The sequence below is a fragment of the Heliangelus exortis genome, chromosome 8 (assembly GCF_036169615.1).
Source record: "Heliangelus exortis chromosome 8, bHelExo1.hap1, whole genome shotgun sequence".
Classification (NCBI taxonomy): Eukaryota; Metazoa; Chordata; class Aves; order Apodiformes; family Trochilidae; genus Heliangelus; species Heliangelus exortis.
In genome coordinates, this window is record NC_092429.1 from 10,670,289 (window position 1) to 10,692,580 (window position 22,292).

General features: G+C 41.3%; 1 protein-coding gene across 33 annotated transcripts in view; it reads right to left on the reverse strand.

The window, feature by feature from the left end:
* ST3GAL3 (ST3 beta-galactoside alpha-2,3-sialyltransferase 3) overlaps positions 1-22,292 on the reverse strand; it is a 190,386-nt gene that overhangs the window by 45,628 nt on the left and 122,466 nt on the right. For 17 of the 33 annotated variants that reach the window (XM_071750348.1, XM_071750364.1, XM_071750355.1 and 14 more), the window contains 4 exons: positions 14,125-14,188; positions 8,061-8,252; positions 6,224-6,319; positions 1,679-1,865 (listed from right to left, as the gene is read on the reverse strand). In XM_071750348.1, coding sequence (XP_071606449.1) covers positions 1,679-1,865; positions 6,224-6,319; positions 8,061-8,252; positions 14,125-14,188 — 539 coding nt within the window. The remainder of the gene's footprint in view (positions 1-1,678; positions 1,866-6,223; positions 6,320-8,060; positions 8,253-14,124; positions 14,189-22,292) is intronic. The other 16 variants (XM_071750374.1, XM_071750380.1, XM_071750372.1 and 13 more) reach the window with 1 other exon arrangement.

Below are 22,292 nucleotides of genomic sequence, written 5' to 3' on the forward strand. Positions count from 1 at the left end.
GTAGCTGTTTGCTCCTCTCTGCTGTACTCTGTACGTTTTTGGGCACTGCTCATTAAGAAAAAGATGAATCAACTGGAGGCATCCAAAAGAGCAAGAGGAAATAAAGAGATCTGGAAAATATCACCTACAATAATTAAAAAAAATGGAGTGTTTATTCCAAAGAAATGAAGGATACAGGGACAGCCACAAGAGTATTGAAGTAACATGTGATGCAAAAAGCTCAGGTTCTTTCTGCTCTCTGCCAAGCTGGGCACTGAAACACTCAGTTAAGACCACTGCAATTGATCTCCTAACTATTCTACCAAGTTTAACAAACTATTCACTGCATCTTTCCAGGAGCAAGGGATACCACATCAGAAACCAGTGATGCCCACATGACTGCAAGCATCAGGTGAAAATTCAATTAAACCAATCCAGCCTTTAAACTTCAAGTTAAACACTAGGAGTCCCTACAACTGCACTCAGGTTGCAGGGCACTGACACCGCCAGGGCTTTCCCTTACCCAGAATGAAGAACAAGAGAGTGGCATAAACCAAAGAAAATGACTACTGACTCATTAAGCCTACTCGTGCTTGCCCAGAGACTGACAGGTAACTTCATCTGTCTTGTACCAGAAGAATAATCACAAATCGGTGCCAGAGTGAGACAAGAGCAAAGTATGAGCCCTTAAGGCCATCTCTGTAACAGCCATATACAATTATACTCCCAGACTGTTTCATTCTGTGTGTGGTGAGCTGCCAGCCTCCCCTCTTTGTCTCTGATGACATGATACAATACCCCACCCTCTGAACATTTATCTGTTTGTCTGCTATTTGTTGAAAAACCATGAAAGAACAATTGAACACACATATATACGATTTGTAAAACAATAACTATACCCAAATAAAGGCCACTTATTCTGGATTTCATGACAACAGATAAAGACAAACTATATTCTGAGTGACATGGCACTGATTACAGTCTGATTCTATTTAGCATGGGTTACTTACAAAGAACAAAACTCACTGGTAACAGGTCCGTAGTACTTCAGAAAGACACTAATGCAACTGATTGGGAAAAAATATTTACATGGGGATAGTAGTGGATTCAACACTTGTGTTTTAAAATTAGACTCAATAGTGGTCTTCTTTAGGCAAACACATATCATGAATCTCAGTAAAACAATAACCAAGCAACATTTAAGGGCTTGTGGTACCCAAGGGGTCATGCTAAGTCTATGGATTGCAGTTTGTCAACAAGCTGTGTTGCTGCTGTTGTCTCCTCAGCCTCCTGTGCCATCCTCACCTCCAAACCCCCATTTCTTCTCCTTGCCATGGCTCTTTTGCCTCCTCTGCTCTTAAATCATAAGAGCCCACCAAATGTATGGAAAAGCTTGTCCTTTTAAATAATCTTTAAAAGAAATTAAAAAATAAATTCCTTGTTCATAGTACACACTAACATAATCTTGAATAGAAAAGCCACATCTGTGATGCAAGGTCAGGTTACAGAGAGATGTCTCTGTAAAACATATTTAATTAAATCTGAAGAGTCCATGGAGGTAAAAAAAAGCCTCCACTTGAATGAAGTAGGACACACAGAGAAACTCTCCTCAGACCAAAATACAACTGTGACACCACATCTGCCCACCAGTTCCAACAAGGTGACCTTCACAATGTCAGATGACAGTGTTCTTTCTTACCACTTTCTCCTTGTAAACAATGTATTTCAGCCACTTGAAATCCTGCCACTTGAATCCTGCCAGAACAAACAGGGAATCCTTCTCATACTGCTCCATTTTCTGGATTGCACCTTCAGGATACGTGATCCGGAGAGTTGTCTTACCACCCACATCTTTCTCAAAGCCCTTCACTGGAGCCGAGTTCAGCCTGCGGGGTGACCAGAGAAGACACAATGATGGATTCCCACTCACACTCCACCAAGCTGATGATACAGCAATCACTGCTGGGCAAGAGCTCCCTGGACAGCTGTTACAGCATCAAATGCTAACTCACATTGTGTTAAACACAAACGTTTATCAAGCTTTATACCAAGTGACAACAGACGCTATTTAAATTATTTCATTGAACACAATACAACCCAATTCTGCGTATCCACTCCCGTGATTTAAATTGAGTTAGAAGCTTTGGAAAAGGAAACTGAAATATAGTGTCTTGCAAATTTAAAGTTACAAACAAATATTTTAACATTAATATTTTAACATCCCATCACTTCCAGGATGTCTTACAGGGATTTTGCAAGGCTGGGCTGAAATGGATGATGGCAATTTGAGCAAGCTGAAACTGGTCTCATGCCCCTACTCCAGTGCAGAGCTTACACTGCTCATCTTGCCTGCAGTAAGAACGTTTTGGGAACTAAACCAGCTAGTAATTTAAAAAAAACCACAGAGGAACAATGTCCACCTCGTTTAATTCCACAAACTGCCCCGCACCACCAGCAAAAAGGAAGAGGTTGGGCTGTGCGGCTGGGGAAGACTCCATAACACTGCAGTCTCACCAGCCTGGAGCAGTCTCTGCTGTGGAAGTGCATCCCAATCTGAAAACACCCAAGCAGACACACAGCTTTGCTCTTGGCCATGCTGATTTCTAAGGGAATGCTATGTGTTTAGTTGTGCTTTTGTTACAACACTCCCCAGGCACAAAGTTTTTTACCTTCAAAAACCAAACTGATCCGGTGCCAACAGTGATGACGACTTTCGTGACGTTAAAGTTAAGAACTTCTTTTCAAAATTAGAAACCCAAAGCTGAGGAAATTTCAAGTAACTTGAAATACAAATCTTGCTGACATCAAACAGCAGATCCTGATGGAACTACATTGCCTGCTTGAATTATTGCAGCCTCCTTGACTTGGGGTAGGTTCAATATACTGGAAAGTGCTTATGGACTGCAAATTTTTTCATGTAGGAATGTTAATGAGGATCTGGATTTGTCTTTTTCAGCCCGGGTAAGCATTTTAGGTGGGAAACCTTTCAGTACAAGAAAATCCCTGTATACAACCTAAAACTAAGTTCAAAATTAAGGAGAATCAATTCCTATGTATTTTTAATAAAAACACTTACTTTATAATTAGGGATAAAATATTACAGGGAAAACAAGAATTGGCATCACCACAATTTATACAGGACATGAAACCTACAAAGCAGGAACCCTTGCTTTGTACCCTGACTTTGAGGTATCTAGACCTGACTGTTTGCAAGAACAGTGCTCCCAGCCAGCCATCCCTTGCTTTTTCCTGTTGCTGACAGCAAGCACATTCACACATCACTCCCTTTTGCTATGGATGTTTTTTAAACTTCAAGGCCCTGCATCTCTTTGCGACAGATGACCCCAGAGAACGTGCCTCTAAAGGTAACAGAGAAAAATACAACAAAGAACTATGTAAAGAAAGCTTGTTAAACAGATATTCAGATATTTGTCTTGAAGCTGAGGGAAAGGTCAGTATCTGCAGTCATTTCAAATGTCAATGCATAGTTCTTTGGCAGGGTTTTCCCCACCCCCAGCAGCTGGGTTCACTGCTTTGCTTCTTACCTTGTGAAAGCTCCCAAAATCTGGGACCCCTACTTTGTATCTAGACAGGAAACCAAACAAACCATTTCCCCAAGTAAAATGAACTCAGGTCTCCAGCAAAGAGCCAGCATGTGAGCTGCTGATGGAGTCATAGTGATGGAGTCCTGCTAACGAGCCAGCACTGTCAGCCCCACGTCAGTGCCCCAGGGGCAGCGCAGGCAATGGAGCAGGAAAAATTCTGGCAGCTACGAACTGTGCTCACGAAGGTGCATACGAGACAGCTTGAAACCTTTCTCAGAAGGGACATGCTGGTGCTTATAAACACAGCTAAATCTTAGGTAACCTCAGTTAGGATGCCAGGCCTCATACTACCCATGGACAGGCAGTTTTCTCCGTAAGAGGTTTCCGAGTGGTTTTCTGTGTTTCCTAATGACATAGGGAGCTTAGAGACACTAACTCCTAACCTTGGCACCATAAAGACCCCCTTGAATATTAATAACGTATTATAAACCAATTAATCCCTATCTCATTCTAACCAGGAGTTTTTGGTACACATTTGTTTTGATCCTGTCTGCAATCTATGCTAAGGAGGCATTTCAGAGCACTGATGACTGCTGCAACAGGCTCCTGCCAGGTAAACAGTCTGACAGCTGGCAATAACATCTGCAATGAAATCTGATAATATCCAAAGAAAACCAGTAACTAACTCAGCCCAAGCTGTTTTAGAACTGTCAAAGCTGATCTGACTCTCTTCACCACAATACCAAAATTTCTTGCTGCAATTAGTGATCCTTAAACCGTAACATACAAGGCATAAAAAAATTCCACATAGCAATGGATTTCTCCCATGTCCACAAATATACTACATTTCTCCCCTTAAAATTCACCTTCTACTACCCAAATCTGATACTTCAATGGATTTTTGGAACCCATGAAAAAGGATGCTCTAAACCAAGGGACTTGCCCAGCTTCCAGAGGAGTAAGAGAAGCAGCAGCTTGATACATTTAAGAAGTCTGCTCTCACATCCTCAGTCCCACATCCAAGCACCTGGCTTCATTTAACCTTTACAGTTGACTTTTCTCTCCTTTAACCATGCCACAAATAGCACAGGTGCTTAACTGCCCTCTTATCCTCTGAGCTTGCAAACTGACTTAGATTTATTTACGTGGAGAGAAAAGGCTTAACTTTTAGTTTGGAAATTAAATAGTGGACTTTCTGATATAAATCTTGGTGGGTGGCTTAGTCCAGATGGACTGAAACTATTCTCTTGCTAGTTCTTGAACAGTCTGAGCCCAAGAAAAGGCTGCAACTGAAATTTAATTCATCTCAAATAACTGCAAGTCACCAGACCATGACGAGTAGTAAGAGCTCTTCACTAACAATTGATAGTGGGATGAACTAGGACAAGGGCTGTAAAAGTTCTGTCCTGTTCCGAACAGTCATCCCTGTGTCCAGAGCACTGCTGGGGAAGCAGAGAACCAATCACAGGAAAAAAAGGTCTGGAATGGACCTTCTTGGTCTTTTTGTCCAGAGTTAGAGGGTATTTATTAATCTAAGTTCTATTCTAGCACATGGAAGAGAAAGGAAACCATGCTAAATGCTTCACTCTGCCTTAAATTCTTCTACTAATCCCTTTCTTTCTTCCACCTTAGCTAAGAATTTGCTATTTGCCACCATGTCTCATGGTTGACTAAAGTTCAGAGAGATGATGTCAGCTACATTCGCTTAAATACGAAATCAGTTATTTTACTAAGGAAAAAAAAATACCAACTTAGACCGCGTTAAACCAGTTTTTATAAACTGACACTGCAGTTTATCCCACTTTTCCTATTTACCATCATAGTATTTTGTTATTCATGATTCAGAGCCTGCTATAATGCTCTGCATTTTTTTCAAGTCAGACTAATGGGTCAGTAGCTCCCCAGAGCACATCCCCCCGCTCTCCTACACACACTCTCTCACTCTCCATTAGTACAGGTATTATGTTTGTTAATCTCCAGTCACCCAGAACACCTCCCTGACTTGACAGATTTATTACTTAGAGTTATGACTAGACCTGTGATTTCACATATCAGCTTGTTTTTCAAGCATTCTGAGATGGCGATGATCCAGGTCCTCAGCAAAAAGCACAAATTCCTAATTTTGACTGTGGTCCTTTCCATTCCTATGGCACTCTGCTTCTGCTCCCTTATTCAGCATCATCATCTGCAGTGAAATAGGGGCAAAGCAGCTACATTTCTAGGATGCACCTACAGGTGTGTTATTGTTACTGTAACTCATGGATGTTTACTGCTTCTTGGGACCCTCTGCTGCACTATTCTTAATTCTTCCCATACTAAGAGTGAAGTGTAGGTATCACCAATAACACTTCCCTCTGGGAGCAGATCTAATGCTATGTTTTACTGTTTAACCACCTAAGGGCACCAGAAAAGAAGTTTTTATGAAAGAGCTATGAAGTGAAGGTTCAAGTGGGATCATGGGAGAGGCCACATGCCCAAAGAGCTGTGGAAAACAGTGTTTGAGGAGTACCTTTTTATCCTTTGGTGTGACCAGCATTTATAACAAAATTTTTTATGCTCGTGATTTTTTTTCCATTGCATCCCATACTAGTTAGTGCTTCCATAGACAGGAATATTGGCACTAGTGTAGGTTTAGTTTGCCTGTAGAGCCCAACACAGAAACTGAACACGACAAGAAAACTGTTATGCCAAAAACTCACCTGACAACAACATCATAGTCATCAATTTTTAACCCCAATGACTTATTTGCAAGTACTCCACCATTTCCCACAATAATACATCGCCGGCAGCTGAGACTGTGGAAGAAACAAGAGGAAACAAGTGACTTTTGTAACATAACTTCAGGCACACCAACCTGGACAAATTTAGTTTGGACTAATTTAAGAACTACAGGAAACCTTTTGGAAGATTAAAAATTAAGGGGAGGACAGAGATACGCTTCATCATCCCCAACTCACCCCATCATGGCCAGGCACTACATGTGACAAACTGCTTTCAACACCTTGCACCACGTGTGGCCTAATGAGATGACCTGTCAGGACAAGCAGCTCCTCTCCCCCCACACCCCTGGTATGAGGGGTTTGAATCAAACCCATCTGTTTACTTAAACCTTCTAATTATTCATTTAGCGCTGATATAACAATAAACCAAAGGCCTGGTGAGGAAGTCCTCTACCCAAGCAATTTTCTGAGTGCTTGCCAGGTTATCTGGGGTGTGCTCACCTTGCTGAGTGCAAAATTGTGTTATTATAAGACTTCAAGAGACAGAAATCTACTAAATGATTAGAAAAAGGACTCCCTCCACAGTCCTGTCCAGTAGGAAACATATATGGAGGCGTAATGGGTGAGGAAAGGGAAGGAAAATAACCTTAATTAACAAAGAAATAGGAAAAAGAAGGAGGAGAATGGTTTCTGGTGGAACTGTGAGTCACAAGAACTCTCTGCAGCAGATGTTAAAAAGTGATTTCGTTTAGAAGTCAGCAAGAGGACTTCTTTCCAGCCATCTAATTCCAAACGCAGCTGGCTCTTCTGGCAATGTGCCTTCATCTCTGGTAGTTCACAGAAGGAATACGTGTCTGCAGAGCCTTTTTCGGAAAATGTCCAAGGCAATCAGTTGTGTGGAGCAGATCTCTGGGCTAGGCGGCCTTCCTAGTCCCAGGCACAGTTGAGTGGTCTCTTGTCCTAGGCTGTCCTTGCTGTGATCTGTCTAATGAGCAGTATGAGGAAAATTCTACTTATGTGGAGTCCATCTTTGCAGGGTAGGACTGGAGCACACTTAAAGACTCAGCTAAGTCACTGAGGGTTACCTCGCTGACAGAGCCATTATCTGGATATATGTGCAGAATTAAAGCACCAAGAAACACCTAGGAACAGCTTCTGCAGCCCATATAAAGTTTCACTGCAGATCCCAGCCTTTCCAAAAGAAAAAAACCTCCTCAAGTAGATGGACCTATTAGCCCAGTTCTCGCATCCCTAAGGCTGAAGAAGTGTGGATATTTGCAACAGTCAAAACACAACAGAGAAAGAACTTTATAAACAATGACACAGAAAAAAAATACAGATCTGGTTCAGGAAGTATACTGTGCAAAGGAGGGAAGTGCTCATCTTTGAGTACACCCAACTAGGTGACTAAACCTCTTAAGGAAAAGGTGCTATAAGAAGGAAAAAAGACATAGTTCAGTTCTAGCCAAGTGCAACTGCAGATGAAAATACTTTCTTTTGATGATTACAGTAAGGAAGTTTGATGTCCTAAACACCACACTGCTGGATAAAATACTATAATTTCTCTACTCAGTTGTCTTTGAGCCATGACTTTTATGTTTTGAAGAAGAATATCGTGCTGAAATCCAAAGGCTGCAAGCTATAGACACTTCCCTCTATCCTCTCCCACTTACTGTTAGGATGCTCTTACTGTTCTGAATATAGATGTGTTTGTTTCAGCCTCAAACCACTTAATTGCATTTTTCCTCCTTTCTGCTAAATTAAAGCACCATCTACTGTCAGCAATCCCTTCCACATCTGCATGTGATACACTTACTGACAAACCACAGCATGTAAACATCTGCTTCGAGGTGGACAATCAGTCATGGAGCAGACTGGTGAGCATGAGCTGCTACACGTGAGACAGAAGAACCAGTTCCACCAGACAGAGCTGTTCCAGCAGCCTCTCTTCACAGCCTTGTTACCACACAGTGTTTGTAGACTGATCAACACCCATTCTTCATTTTCTCTTGACCATAGAAGCCAGAAAGAACTCATCACATCTATTATGGAATTGCAGCTCTTCTAGATTTTGAGTCATATTTGCCACGGCTCTCTGAACCACTTTCAGCTTCTCCCCAAATCTGCAAAGCACTGGCTCTGGAAAACCAGCATGCGGAGCTAATGCTGTTTAAAGCAGGGTCTCTTTTACACAGAGATTCTGACATGACTCCAATGCTCTTTTTATAGTCATTGGCTTTCAGAATATAATCCCCATCTTGTAAGCATGATCTGTGCTGTCATCTCTCAGATGGCAGACTTTTGATTTGGCTCCAGTAAAAGACTGTTCAGAGAAAGGAGACATCACAAGAAAGAGGCCTAGACTGACCTGGCACTCCTACTCCTTACTACCCCAGTCTTTGGCTCACACAAATTTTCCTAGTGTAATTTTACATTTCCTCCAGGTGGGTCTTAACCATTGTGAACACCTGCCAGGAGGATTACACTAGAAGTGTCACTAAAGGATTAATTCTCATTCCTGACAGTAACTTTTTAAAGCCATTATGACATACATCATTCCTAAGAAGGATACGTCTACAACAGCATTGTGTACCATCAGAATATAATGGAGTGAGACAAAAAAATTGATGTCTATCTCTAAAAGGTTATCTTTATCAGTCAAGCCTCTAGTTCATCTAAAAATGTATCTTCTATATAAAAATATTTTGTTTCCACAAATACAAAGATAACTCACATCAATTATTCTGCCATCCTAGCTCTACTCTTGATCTAATTTCCCAGGATTTTTCCTGCAGAACTGAACTAATCAACTTACAGTCACCTCTTTGTCATCTTCCATATTTCTCTAGGAACAGCACAACATTTTCAGTTCTGCCCAACATCTCAAAACAGGTTTAAAAGGTAATAGCAATAATAAAAAGAACTTTTTATTTAACTCTTTAAATACTCTTCAATGCTTAATTATTTAAAAGACATATAACTGTCATTTAAGATCCTCACAGTTACTAATAAAAATATCAGAAGTATTTTGTCATTGCTGTAAAATGGGAGTAGAGCAATAAAATTCTATATTAAAAAAAACAAAACAAACAAAAAACCAAACAAAAAACCTCAACAAATACTCTGCCTTTACTTTTATAACTGATAGGTTTATCACCTTTGCCCAGCTTCATGTCTGACCCATTCTTATAACCTGGTGTTCTTGATGTATTTTAAAACAAACTCCTTTTTCCTTAAGTCCAGCAATCAGATTTTTCATTAGTATCTTATTGATGCTAAGTTCTACTCTTTGATCTTCTTGTGATTTTTCCTCTTAAATTTCTCCCAGCAGTACTCTGCCCACTCTCATTGTAAAGCCAGAAGTCAGCCTATTGCACACTCACTGTGCAGTACTCGGGTGCTGATTACTTTCTTCAGGTGCACATGATGAGGATATGGCGAGTCTTGGACCCTTCCTGGGTTCTGCTTATCAGGAGTGTACATAAAGTCTGAGCAGCCTGGACTATTTTCATCTAGACAGGGAGAAAGGTGAGCTAGTTTGGTCTTACCAGCTTTGGCAGTCACACAGTGGGACAGTGAGATGACTGCAGGACCACCCTGATGGCACTGTAAAAAGGAAGCATTTGGCAGATATGTCAGGCACCTGTGAGGCCTCATGTCCTGACCAGAAATGTGGATACTTGGCACCAGCTGAGCTCCTTCACAGCCAGCACTGATGATACCTGAGCATGGGAAACCTGTGGAGTCACTGCTGTCTCCAGGTGAGTTTCTGGGTGAAGAAACACACCTTGCAGGCAGCATCAGTTACAGCTCAATTGTTTCTCCACAAAGAGGTGTGCAAACACCTTTTTGTTTGTTTACATAGAATGTCAAAGCTGTATTTCTTTTTCAGAGGAGCTCAAGGACTGAATACATCAGACACAGCCCAGGTTTCAGTTTGCTACCAGGGTGGTATGAAGGAAGGTCATGGACTTTCCACACCAGAAAGACTTTCCCTAAAGCCCCCTAATGGGAGCTGCAGCCAGATGTACAGCCTCCTGACACACGTGCTCAGAGGTTGAGTTCATCTACACCCAAACGAGGATTCACACAGACTTTCTTGAACAATATAGCACTGTAAACACACATACATGTTGTAGCAATTGCTACTTCCTCATCCTCTCTTTATCAGAGCACTTTAGAGATTTGTCAGGGGAAAAAAGCTACAAAGCTTTCCTTCATGCAACTTTGGAACTAAAGGCTTTGATGAAAGATACAACATAATTATTATAAAATACATCTTTAGGGTAACTGGTGCTTAGGGAGGCTTAGCATATTCTGGTTTGATCTGGCTGCTGCTACTTAAATTAGTGATATCAACCTGAGCCAGAGGAACACACAGATTTTCTCTCTTGCTCTATCAAGTTTCTTCCTCACTTGTTAGTTTATATACTGCCTTACTTAAGACTGTATTAGTTAGAAGCCCAAATTAACAAGTTTCCTTTGTTATCACCTGGAGGCAATACAAAAAGGTCAATCAAGTTTTTATATTTATATCCTTTCACAGAAAATTTATAGGTCATCACTGCAGATTTAACTCAAAAATCCACTTAAGTCCAGCCAGCAAAAGAGCCCTGAAACTAGAAACTGAGCCCTGATCCATTTGCAGAATGAGGAGCAGGCCACCAGAGGAGCCACTAAAACAAGCATGAAAATGTCAGTGACATAAGCAGGTTTGGAAAAGCCAACACAGGGCAAGAGAATTCTGCAGTGTCAAAGATGAGGTCCACAAACACCTGCATTAGGGAGAAAGACATGAGAGATCTAAAGGAAGAGGACACTGACCTTAGAAAAAGTCCCATGGACCTCAAATCTTTTCCAGAAAAGCTAGAACTAAGTTGCAACTATTCTCACAAACATAACTTGAGTTTACCTACCTCCTGCCCTGGAGCAGAAGCAGATTTCTGTTCAACCAAAGGTGCCATAATATGGAGTCAAAAGGAAAGCTAAGAAAGCCTGGCATCACTTACACTATGGTTCAGGCGTGACCTATAGCATTTGTTCACATGCCCTCCAGATGCTGATGGTTATTAACACACAATAGAGAGATTAGCTGGAGTGAGTTGGCAAAGCTGCCTCAGGATGATGAAAGGCATATGCGTACCTGGAAGGATTGAGTTTGCTTGATTTCAGCACCATGTTGGTACACTGTGTCAGAAAGGTGCATCAAGATGCCCTTTTGGCACAAGCATAATCAAACAAACCACTTCTGGGGCTTATAGGAGGGAAGTGAAGGTAACACTTCAAAGGGACAGCTTTGTAAAAGAGAGTAGAAGTGGAGAAGCTTGGGCGGGGACAGGACCAAAGGCTTGGCATAGAGATCTCCCACCATGCAACTATAATCCCCTCTTTCCTTCCTGTGCTCTCATGCACTGCTCTGACCTCACCTGTCCTGCCTCTCCCACTCTTCCCCCCAGAAAGCTGCATTCAGCATGTGGTTACATGAACACTTGCTTCAATAGGCTCAGCAGTGCTCACCCTCCCCACCCATCCCCAGCCCTCTGCCTATCCTCCTGCCCTTGGCACAGCAGCTCTTCAGTGGGAGGGGAGCTCTGTAAATCAGGTCACTGAATGATCCAGGTTACGAGAAAAACTTTTAAACTGGAATAATTTTGGTGACCTACTTTAAAGTCCTCTTCAAACAGCAGCAGCACATGGAATGGGTAGGGAGCTACAGTCCAAGAGCAGGGCAGTAGCAGCTAAGAATGCTTCTTAACCTTAAATATTGGTGTAACTTGTCCTAAAGAGCAAATGAACCGGGAGTTCTACCAGGCAACGGGGTTCCAGAGAGGATACAAGCGGAAGGGTTCACAAGATCTCCTAGTCTGACTCCTTGTACCTCATGGACCCCAGCTGCATCTCTTCCCAGCTCTTCCACAATAAGCCTTCAAGTTAGGTGCTCTCCAGTTGCTACATAGAGGTAAGCAAAGGGGTAAAGGTCTTGACTTTCTCCTTGACCAGTGAGCTGCAAGAGAGTGAACTGAACCCCAAGATCCTGCTTTCAGCATGCTGGAGATGCCACAGGTCACTGTTGGGCTCCACTTGGAGCCTGAGACAAGATGAGAAAGTAGCTAACCTCTCCTCATCTGTCTGCTCTATCAGCCCTTCTGGAGTTTAAAAAAAGCAGATACCCACTGCTGCCAGCACTGTAATTCCTCAATGACCACAGCTGAAGAATACTTTTGGGAAGCATTCCTAAGTTTTAATTAATTCATGCCCTGGTCACCAAGCAGGTTTCCAAAAGCAGCACTGAGGTGGCTTTAACACCCCCAACACTACACGAGCTCTCTCTTGTAACAACCCCCCTGCTGCAACTCCACTCACTTACTGCTTTAGGCTGCCATTTTGTAACTTGCTATCCCAAGCCTTTCCTCTCCCTCTCTCCCACACCAGCTTCAATTTCTGTCTTTCCTCTCTAAGACCTTTGCACTTGGAAGGGCTATGGGAGCTATTTGACTATGAGGCATTTTTACTGCACAACCAACATCCACTGCTTTGCACTTACCACAGCACTGCCAAGGAAAACAAGATCTCCCCAAGATACTTGTGTGTTTACAAGCATACACACCACCAAACTCTGTTACTGCAAAACTACAGAAATACATTTCTATAATTTCCCACAAACAACTTTTGGAGGAGTCTACATGTGGATTTTTCAACACATTAGACTCTTAACTCTCCAACTAAAGCTGAAACAAACCCCAGATGGGTGAGACTCAGTTGTATGCAAAATCTCTAAGAAGGTCATTTGTAAAATGATTTTGCCTTCTGGACATTTCTCAAGCTAATCCAAACTCTGGAGGCTATCTCTATTTAGCACTGCTGTGAGGCAAGGCAAACTTCAAAGCAACTTAAATTAGCACATGGATTGCAAAAAACTAAGAATAAACTTTCACATAAGGAATAACTCCGACCTCCAGCTACAGCAGGTAAGGTCTACAATGTGAGAGGTTTGGAGGTAAGGCTGGAAAAAGTTTGTGAACTTTGATGTGAAAAAACAGGCAGAAGAGATGCTGGGCTAAGAAAGAAACCCAGTATGTTTAGAAAGCGAGAACTGTGCTGTGTTTAAGGAAGCACCACTGCTTGGAAAGGAATAGTACCAGGACTTTGAAATGAGATCATGACCAAGTAAAAACCTCTGACAATTTCTGAAAGGAACTATCTCTAACTGGCACTAAATCAAAACTGCAAGGCAAAGGGAAGGAATGACAGAAAGTCAAGGACAAGACAGACTAAAGGACTATCACTGGGAAGCTCATTGTTAACAACCCAGTGAGTTTCAGAGGCAACCTCTACAATAGGACTGAAGAATCAAAGGAGCTTCTTCTATAGGCATCAAGCCAAATGCCTCAGGATCCACAAGAACTGCTACTGCATCCTGGCACAGGCTTGGCCAACACAGTCACACATTCCTCCTTTACAAGTGAGGTATTGGTGAAGAATTGTTAAAACAAGCCAGCCCCTTCTTTCCCTCTGAGAGTTTCTTATGATCCTTCTGCTTTGTCAGAAAGGTTGAAAAAGAATAATGCAATAATTGAAAACCTGCTATTTACTTATTTGAAAAAGGGGTAAGAGGGTGTATTGTGACACCATATGAAATAAAAGATTAGGAAATAGTCAAAAGGTAAATGCCTTTTTCTACTCATGTTTGACTTAACAGAGGTCTCCAGAGTTTATGTATTTACTGTAAAAGGGACTTGGTTTCCAGCTCCTGATCTACCTCCAAAGCACAGCCAAATTTACTGGCAACAAATTCTGGCAAAGTTATCTAGCAAAATTTATTTAGGACACGTGGAAAATAATCACTTCTACTCCTTCTATTGTAAAAGGTCTCATCTTACCTGTCAAGAGCTGGAGTTAGACGGTAATCTTTGGTTGCTGACAGGATGGCTTTGATCAGATTATCTGGGGAGAAAGGAATACAACATTAAGTAGAAGTTCACACTTCTAATGGAAATGAAAAATGAAGTAATGTTCAGCATCTGAAGTTATTACTTGGAGGAACTGAAATAAGGTTCACATTAGGATTAAACACTTTAACTTGCATATATCAAGGGACTATGAGCTTCAAACACTGGCTGCATAGAAACATCATGTGCCAAATTTTGATGCATCATGCAAATGCTTTGCATAGAGAGACGGGGAACAAACAATACAGTTTAAGGCAGTAGTTTCACACCCACACTTCCCTGAGATTGCAGTTTCACAAACACTTCAGACATGAAAAAGCCAGTATCACTGTCAAGGCTTGCTTTCAGACAAGCTTTTTATCCAGCTGAGTGGTGAACCGGATGCAGGAACAGAACCGGATTAAAACTGATGCTTTTTATTTTCCTGAGTTACTTTTAGTTTAAGTTCAGTTCCTCAGTCTGGCTTTCTTGGCAGAATCCAATTAAATCATCACAGCTGATTAAAGAAATTCCTATAGAACTACAGCCTACACTAATACCCAATGAACGCTCAGTGTTATTGTGGTGTAAGTTATGCAAGTGTAGACACGCACACCAATTATATGTATTAAACTGTAGAAGCACAATAATTACACATAAATAATTCAATAGACCACAGAAATTTTCAAGTCTGCTTCCTCCTAGATTTTGTTCTTTGTCACTAATTTTTCCATCTCTCTGCCCCATAAAGATCCAAACACCATTACCATGACCCATCCTGGGCCAAGAAGCAGCAATGCTTTGGCTAGTCTGCATTACAAATGCAACAGTAACTTCAGATTGCCTGTACTGGGTCCAAAAGAAAGCCCATCTGTCACCAAATCCTGACTCTAACTGTGGCCTTAAGCAGATGCCTAAGAGAAGCATAAAAACAAAGGAAGCCAACATAGTATTTCCCTGAAATATTATTTATACGATTCATTAATGACATTATTATTTATTTAATTATTTTCAAATCAGGTATTTCATGAGTCAGGTATAGCTTTTATGTATCTGGTGATGCTCAGTGATTTCTGTTCCATGAGCTCAGAATCCTCCTGGGTCCATATAGAGTTTCAATCTCTTCCCGTTTCTGGTTTTGAATACAGCTTCCCTGAGCTTCATTTATACTGGAAAATATTGTGAACAATTTATACCCGTCCACTTTCATCAGGGGGCTGTAAGTATCTACCATTTACTTCCCTTAAATATATCCATCAACTAGCCCAAAGGTTCTTAGGAAACAACCAATCAAAATTAATATACAATCTAATCTTCAGGGAAGATTAAAAATGACACAGGAACATTAAGACTGACATCAAGTAATTGTGTACAGTGAACATCAATAACTTTGCTGATAGAAACTACCTACTGCAATAAGCTGAGTTAGGAGGGTCCTGTTCAAAGAAGGAGCTGTGCTCTTATTTACTATTGGCCTCTGCAGAAATTACAGGACATGGGTGTGGGATGAACACACAAGCTTGAGGCAGCCCTCATGCCCAACAGCTTTGAACCTGACAACAAACCAGTGAGACACAAGGCAGGCAAAGAAAGGTGACAAACAGAAAACTCTCATGGTTACTTTTAGATCTGGGGAAGTTTTCAACTTTCAAAGCCCCTGCCAGTCTTTACAGGGTGGGAACTGTGTTTAATTTCACAACATATTTTGGAGTGGAGTAAGGAAAGAGGCAATTTGTAGGGTAAAAGCAACTTACTTTGCTAACAAAATAGTTGTTTAATTTTCCTTCATCGAAAGAATTTCTTTTGAAGCATTGGCAGCAGGCTCCCTCTCTAACAGGAATGCTATTTCCCTAAGTCTACTGCAAGAGCAGTAGGTTGTTGTGACCTCAAATGGCACCATGCCACAGTCCTCTCCTTGGCCTATCTCATACGTTGACTTTTACTGGACAGTGAATGTTCCTCCAGTTGTTCTCCCACACTCTCAGAAGGAGAGATCAAAGGACTGCATGTCAAGGGCTGCTACCTCCCATCTACCAAGCTACTCTTATGCCAGGCTTGCTCTACCACCCACAGGTTAATGCCACGCACTACTTGGAGGACATCCATTTCACTATATTAAAAATCACATTAATGACTAATGCACTTCAATAGTGCTGGTTTTCTCATCTTGCCAGCTAATTAGTAATGCCTTCACAGTGAATGCTCAGACATGAAATATGACTACTTTAGGACTCGATATGGTAGCATTTTGGATGGGGATGCTCTGCATTCCCATCATCCAGACAGAAAGCACAAACAAAACAAACAATAAAGTACATTCAGTACAGACAATGAATGGCCAAATGGGAGATTTTTTCTCAGCAGCCCCCACAGTCCAACAACACATGGCATCCAAGAGGTTTGGAAGTTGCACAAATCAGTGTTACCATTCAAAATTGCTGAATGAAGCTCAATTAAGGTACTTCACCACCAAATGTTGACTTGCAACAGAATAAACGCGGCACAGATGCCCTCAGTGCCAGTTCATCAAGACAAGTACCCTCCTTGGAAGCTAGAAGCAGAAGCCATGAGCACTAACAGGAAAAGATAATGCTCCTTCCTTCAGAAGGAGCTCTATCTTCTTAGGGCAAGATTTGAAGGATCAGCAGATGATGCTGTGGCTAACCTGCAACATTCCGCGACACAATGAAGATTCCTACAACAGAGAACCACTGGCAAGATCTTTAACCATGACTGTGTCAAGATGAAGAGCCACTTGAAGTGCAAATATTACTATGACAGATAGCTACCTGCCCAATGTAAAGCGGTGCTCATCTCCAGACTATGACTAAAGAAAATCAGGGTCAAGGAAAGAAAGTGTATATGTGAAGTTAATTGATGGAGCAAGCTTTATCTAGGCTAAGAAAATAAAAGGCTAGTGAGTATAGTCTTCCTCATATATCTGTGTAATGAGTGATAATAATGGGTGCAGGTGCATGTGATAAATGCTACTAAGAAAAAAATCCCTTCCTGTTTCAAGTAAGAGAATTCAGTCACTGGCTGAATGATGACCTGTCAAGGACTGAAAAAAGTTTTGCAATGGCCAAAGAAAGGCCAAGTTTTCAAGACCCAAGCCGCTGAGACTGTTCCAATGTATGCTCCATATGATTGGTATCCCCATGATCTAAGCAGTAACTGGTATGTTCTACATGAAGTAGCTTCTGGACAGATTCAGTAAAGTGCTCTACAGAACAGTGCAGAAAGGTTACCACACTAGTTCTGATGTTGTACACACATTGATGCAAAACTTTTAAACAACTTAAACTAAACCATCACCTGATTTAGTAGCAAATCTGATCAGCAGAGCTGGTATGCTGCACCTCAGCCACCAAACACCTCGACTGGGGTGGGATGACTGGGGACAGCTGGCACTTGGGGCAAAGAGAATCTCTGGGGTAGGCAGACTATTAAGGGGAAGAGATAGAGCTTATGATTGGGACTCACTTGCACTGAATGCAGCAAAGAACAAAGAACACAGCAACCCAAGATCAGTGTGGTGGGGGAGCACATTTTGTTCCTGATAACTGCCAGCTTTTCTCCATTTATCTATTAATTTTATTTTGTAAAAGGCATTAGCTGCATATGGCCCTTGCTTTAAGACAAACCCATGCTTAAAAGGTTGTTTTATTAGAGCAACAGCTATGCAAACAATTTGTTTTGATCTTTTTTTTTTTTTTTTTGGCAGATGGTTTCCAACATTGTGAAGAAACTGTGGTGTGGATGCAGACACAATGCTAGCCCAGGCACAACCTCTCTCTTGCTTGGCAAGTGAGAAGAACAGATGTAGTGGCGGGTGTGTTCTGCCTTGTACACCAGTGTACCAAGGAGGGGCCAGGAGGGGCCTGAGTATACACGTTCTGAGTACTACAAAGGCAAAAATTCTTCCTGTTACAAGCAACAGGTATGCGTGTACTCACCTCTTGCTTTCAGGGCCCAGGCATGCAGCCAGCTCAGGTGTAACAGAATTCATTAGCTCAAACACAACCCCATTCAAAGAGGTCTCTAAATCTTTGAGGACCATTTCCACTCTGGAAAAGTTTCAGCTGCTTTTTGTTTGACGCAGAACCCCACCAAATCAGCCCAGCAGGCATGCCTCAGCACCATATGCCCATAAACATGTACTATGGAGTGCACAGTGCAGAGACCTGCAGGGCTCCATGGAAGGTCAGCTCAGACCAAGCAGAACTTATTACCTGCCATTCACTGCTGGGACAAAGGCAGCTCCCACAGACCCAGCAGCTCTTTTTCATATTTAACCCAGACACGGAGAGCTGACAGCACTGTACCACAGCTACCCCGCACTCTCCTTGGAATGCTTCAGACATACTGAGCAGGCAGAAACAGAACAGCTTGGGCAAAACCATGCACTTCTTCTCTGTCACTCTCCTCCTCTAACCAGTACAGATAAAAGGTGAATTAATATTTGAAAAGCATTTAATTTTTGGTCTCTTTCCATCTGCCAACCAGGCAGCCCAGCAGGTGCTAATTAGCAGCACGCTTTGTGAAATACAAATATCCCACTGGAAACTGCATTCTAACACCAAACTTAACTCATGAAGACCATTCAACAGCCATTCACTGGCCACAGTGATTTTTTTATTACATTTTTTTCTTGTTATGGAGCATTTAGATTACTGAGAAGATAATTTAACCCATTAATTTAGTGACTGCTATGCACACTTTTAGTATATAAACAAAGCAAAAAGCCTCTACATATCTTCCTCCCAACTAGGAGGAGGAGTTGTCTATATGTATCTAAGAATCCTGAGATATCACGACATATTTTATCAGCTTTGCCATAAAGCATCAGAAGACTTAAAAGTAGCTTAGGACTACACAATTTCTTGAATGCAAGTAGGTCTTGACTTCAGGCTGACCCTGAAATATTCAGATTTTTGGAAAAACTAAAAGTAAATAGTTAGAAAATAGGAGATCAGTGACCACACAGTGAGAATTACACTAAGTCTCAATTTTTTTTCAGCAGCCTTTTTCTCTGTATTTATGTGAAGGAGTGGAGACCTTCACTGTAAATGTCAACAACACTTAACATTGTTGTTTCTAATCCATAATCTTCTTGCTTGTATCACAAGAAAAGGACGGGAGACCTTTCCACTCCACAGGACTTACTGCAGCATCTCACTGTCTATGTTCTGCCTGCCTTGAAAGTAGGCAAACTGGGCTATTCATATACTCTCAAGTGGCCAAGAAAAGAGGCTGTAATTTTTCAAGCTGTCCCTACCAGCCACCTTCCTCAAAAATCAGAAAGTTTACATGCTCTTATTGCCAGCAGCAAGTATGTGAATACTCTGCACTAAGGTCATATTGGCTCTGCAAGCTGTGGTCAGTGTCCATCTCCACAGCTGGTCACCCAAGTGCCACATGTCCAGTCAGCACTTCTGCAGGGTACAGGGCATCATCTTCAGCTTTTGGGATACACTGACTACAGTGAGGTTGGTAGACATTCCTGAAATACGTCATTCTCCTCTGCATACGGATCCTGGTCTGATGAGAACAGAATGTCACGTGTGTGTCAGCTTTGTGGGGAAAGTAAGCTAAACACTATCAATGCTATGGATTAAACAAATCACAGTATTTACAAACAAGATGCAAGCAGAAACCCAGCATACTTTTTTTATTTTTATTTTTACCGTACCTGAAAGTTCAGCTCTATATAAAGCTTCTTCTTCAACATTTTTTTCCTTAAGATCTCGCTCCATGTGGGAGCTGAGCACAATCACAAGGATTTGCCACCCTGGTACCCAGCATGAGACCATGGACCCAAATCCCACCACATATTCTGTCCTCCAGATCACTCACAGAAACATCATGTACCTGGGTACCATGTACACAGAAACATCTGCACACAGACAATGTTATTTGTGTTTTAGTGAAGCTGTGAATCAAGTGAATACAAGGGAAAGTACATCTGAAATTTCCTGCATTACTTCTTTTTATTGATAATCTAACTTTATGAGGTCTCTTACCTTATGTAGAAGAAAAGAAGCTACAAAGACTTCCAGAACCTAAAAGCAAATTTCAAACCCGTGAATCAGCTCTCCAACATAGCTAACTAGAAACTGCAGCAATCTATCTGCAGATCAGCTCCTGTAAGTAAATGCAAGCAAATGGTTTCTGAAGGTCATGAGCTGTGCCAGTTTAGGTGGTTTATGTGAGATCCACCATACTAATGATAGCACTTAAAACTACCACTACTTGCAGTATCACAATACTTGCATTGATGATTCTTAATGGTATTAAGACAACATGTATAAAATGGTGCATAGAAAAAAAAAAACAACAAAAAACAAAGTTTGAAGATGCATGGTACCTCTCAGTTTTAGGAAAACCTGGCAAGAGCTAAATGTAAGCTCCAGAATGCCCTTAAGGCTTTTTTTTATAAACAAGATATAAACAAAATACATAACATTTGGACTCTTGATTTACATTGCAGTTTTGGAGCCTTCAGGGATTTTTTTTTCAAGCTTTTCTTCACAACCAAGAGTTTGTTTTTTCAGAATACAAGCTTAGTTCCCAACATAATCCCAGGACATGGAAAGTTGGAACACTAATTTAAAAAACAAGTATGCCAAAAAATGGGCAACATTTTGCAATAAACATGCATTAACCATTTTGATCCAAATTCAAGCCTGATGCACAGGAAGCAAAAAAACCTGGAGAAACAGACTAGTTCACACCAAATGAAAATGGACCCTGAAAGACTCACAGTGTGCTGTCCAAAGAAAAGTGGGGAAAAAAATACAGTTGTTATAGAGGGCTGTTCTTCCCTTCGTTGCTGCATTTTTATGCCCCTTCACAGGTGGCCAGACAATGTCTTCAAGGCCAAAAAACTCAACAACTACTGCAGTGATTTCTAATTCTCCTGACGCTTGCAGAAGCATTAAGATGTGGCAATTCAAAACACCACAGCCAGACAGGACTTGCTTTTCCCTCTAGGAAGTAAAAGACAGGAATACCATCCATGTCTCAATTGGACTTCCAATACAGAGTCATCTGATTAACTGCAAACTTGAGGTTTGAGATCTCCTCGGGGCACCTTTTCCTTCTCAGTGGGTTGAAAGACTATTCTTTAAGCACACTGAACAGCAAAGCCTCAGTTTTGATTGAAGTAAGGGACTTGACTGGAGGGTTGTAGTTTTATCAAGAGAGCTCAAGAGTGAGAGTTGATTTAACTTAAAAATTCACAATATAACTTCCCTTTGGAGCCCATACTCATTAATGAAACTCTGACCCTCTGCCTCTTCTGAAATGCCTACATTTTTTTCCTTTAAAACATCTAATTTAATTTTTTGAGGCTATAAAATCAGCTAGGTTCCCTGGGGAAACTGCAACGTTTTTATAGCTATATTCCCATGTGATGACGGCAACTATTACCAATTTTGGTCAAATGTAAAATTCTAATGAAAATTAGTCCACAAATCCACCTCAAACTCAAGAAACAATAATCTTGTGTTAATACCTACTCTGAACAGAACTAAGTGCTGTATACGCTTGTTCTCCTTGCTTAGTTGTTCAGAAAAAACACACAAAGAACAAAAAATGCTCCCAGTTGGCAAGTCATCTGTACAACAGAGTACACCTAAGAAAATAAAGACAAGACTGGAGAATTAAAGCAGAGAAGAGACACATCACTATCAAGCAAACCCAGTAAAATGTAGGGAAGGTGTCTGCATGCGGCATTTCAGCCTCCATGAAGAGCTGAAGGAGTAGGTTGGAAGCTACTTTTCTGATAGCTTTTCTTAGGGTCAGCTGTAATTTTCAATTGTGATGTCCAAGTGAACATGTTTTCTCAGAGATAAAGTATTGCTCATGCCAAGAAAGTTCATGAGGAAGAAAAAGCTATGCAAGAAAAGAGAAGAGATTTTCTCCCAATAACATTTCAAAATGCCAACTTTTGCATGCCCCAAAACAAAACAGTTTCACTGAAGATGAATGACCTCTCCCCCATGAGACTAATGTAACCACTGCTAAGCAGCACTGATCCATGGTTCTTCCCAGAAGCACTAACACAAAAGAAAACATCCAAATAAAACTGAGTACAAGAACAATTAACAATTGCACAA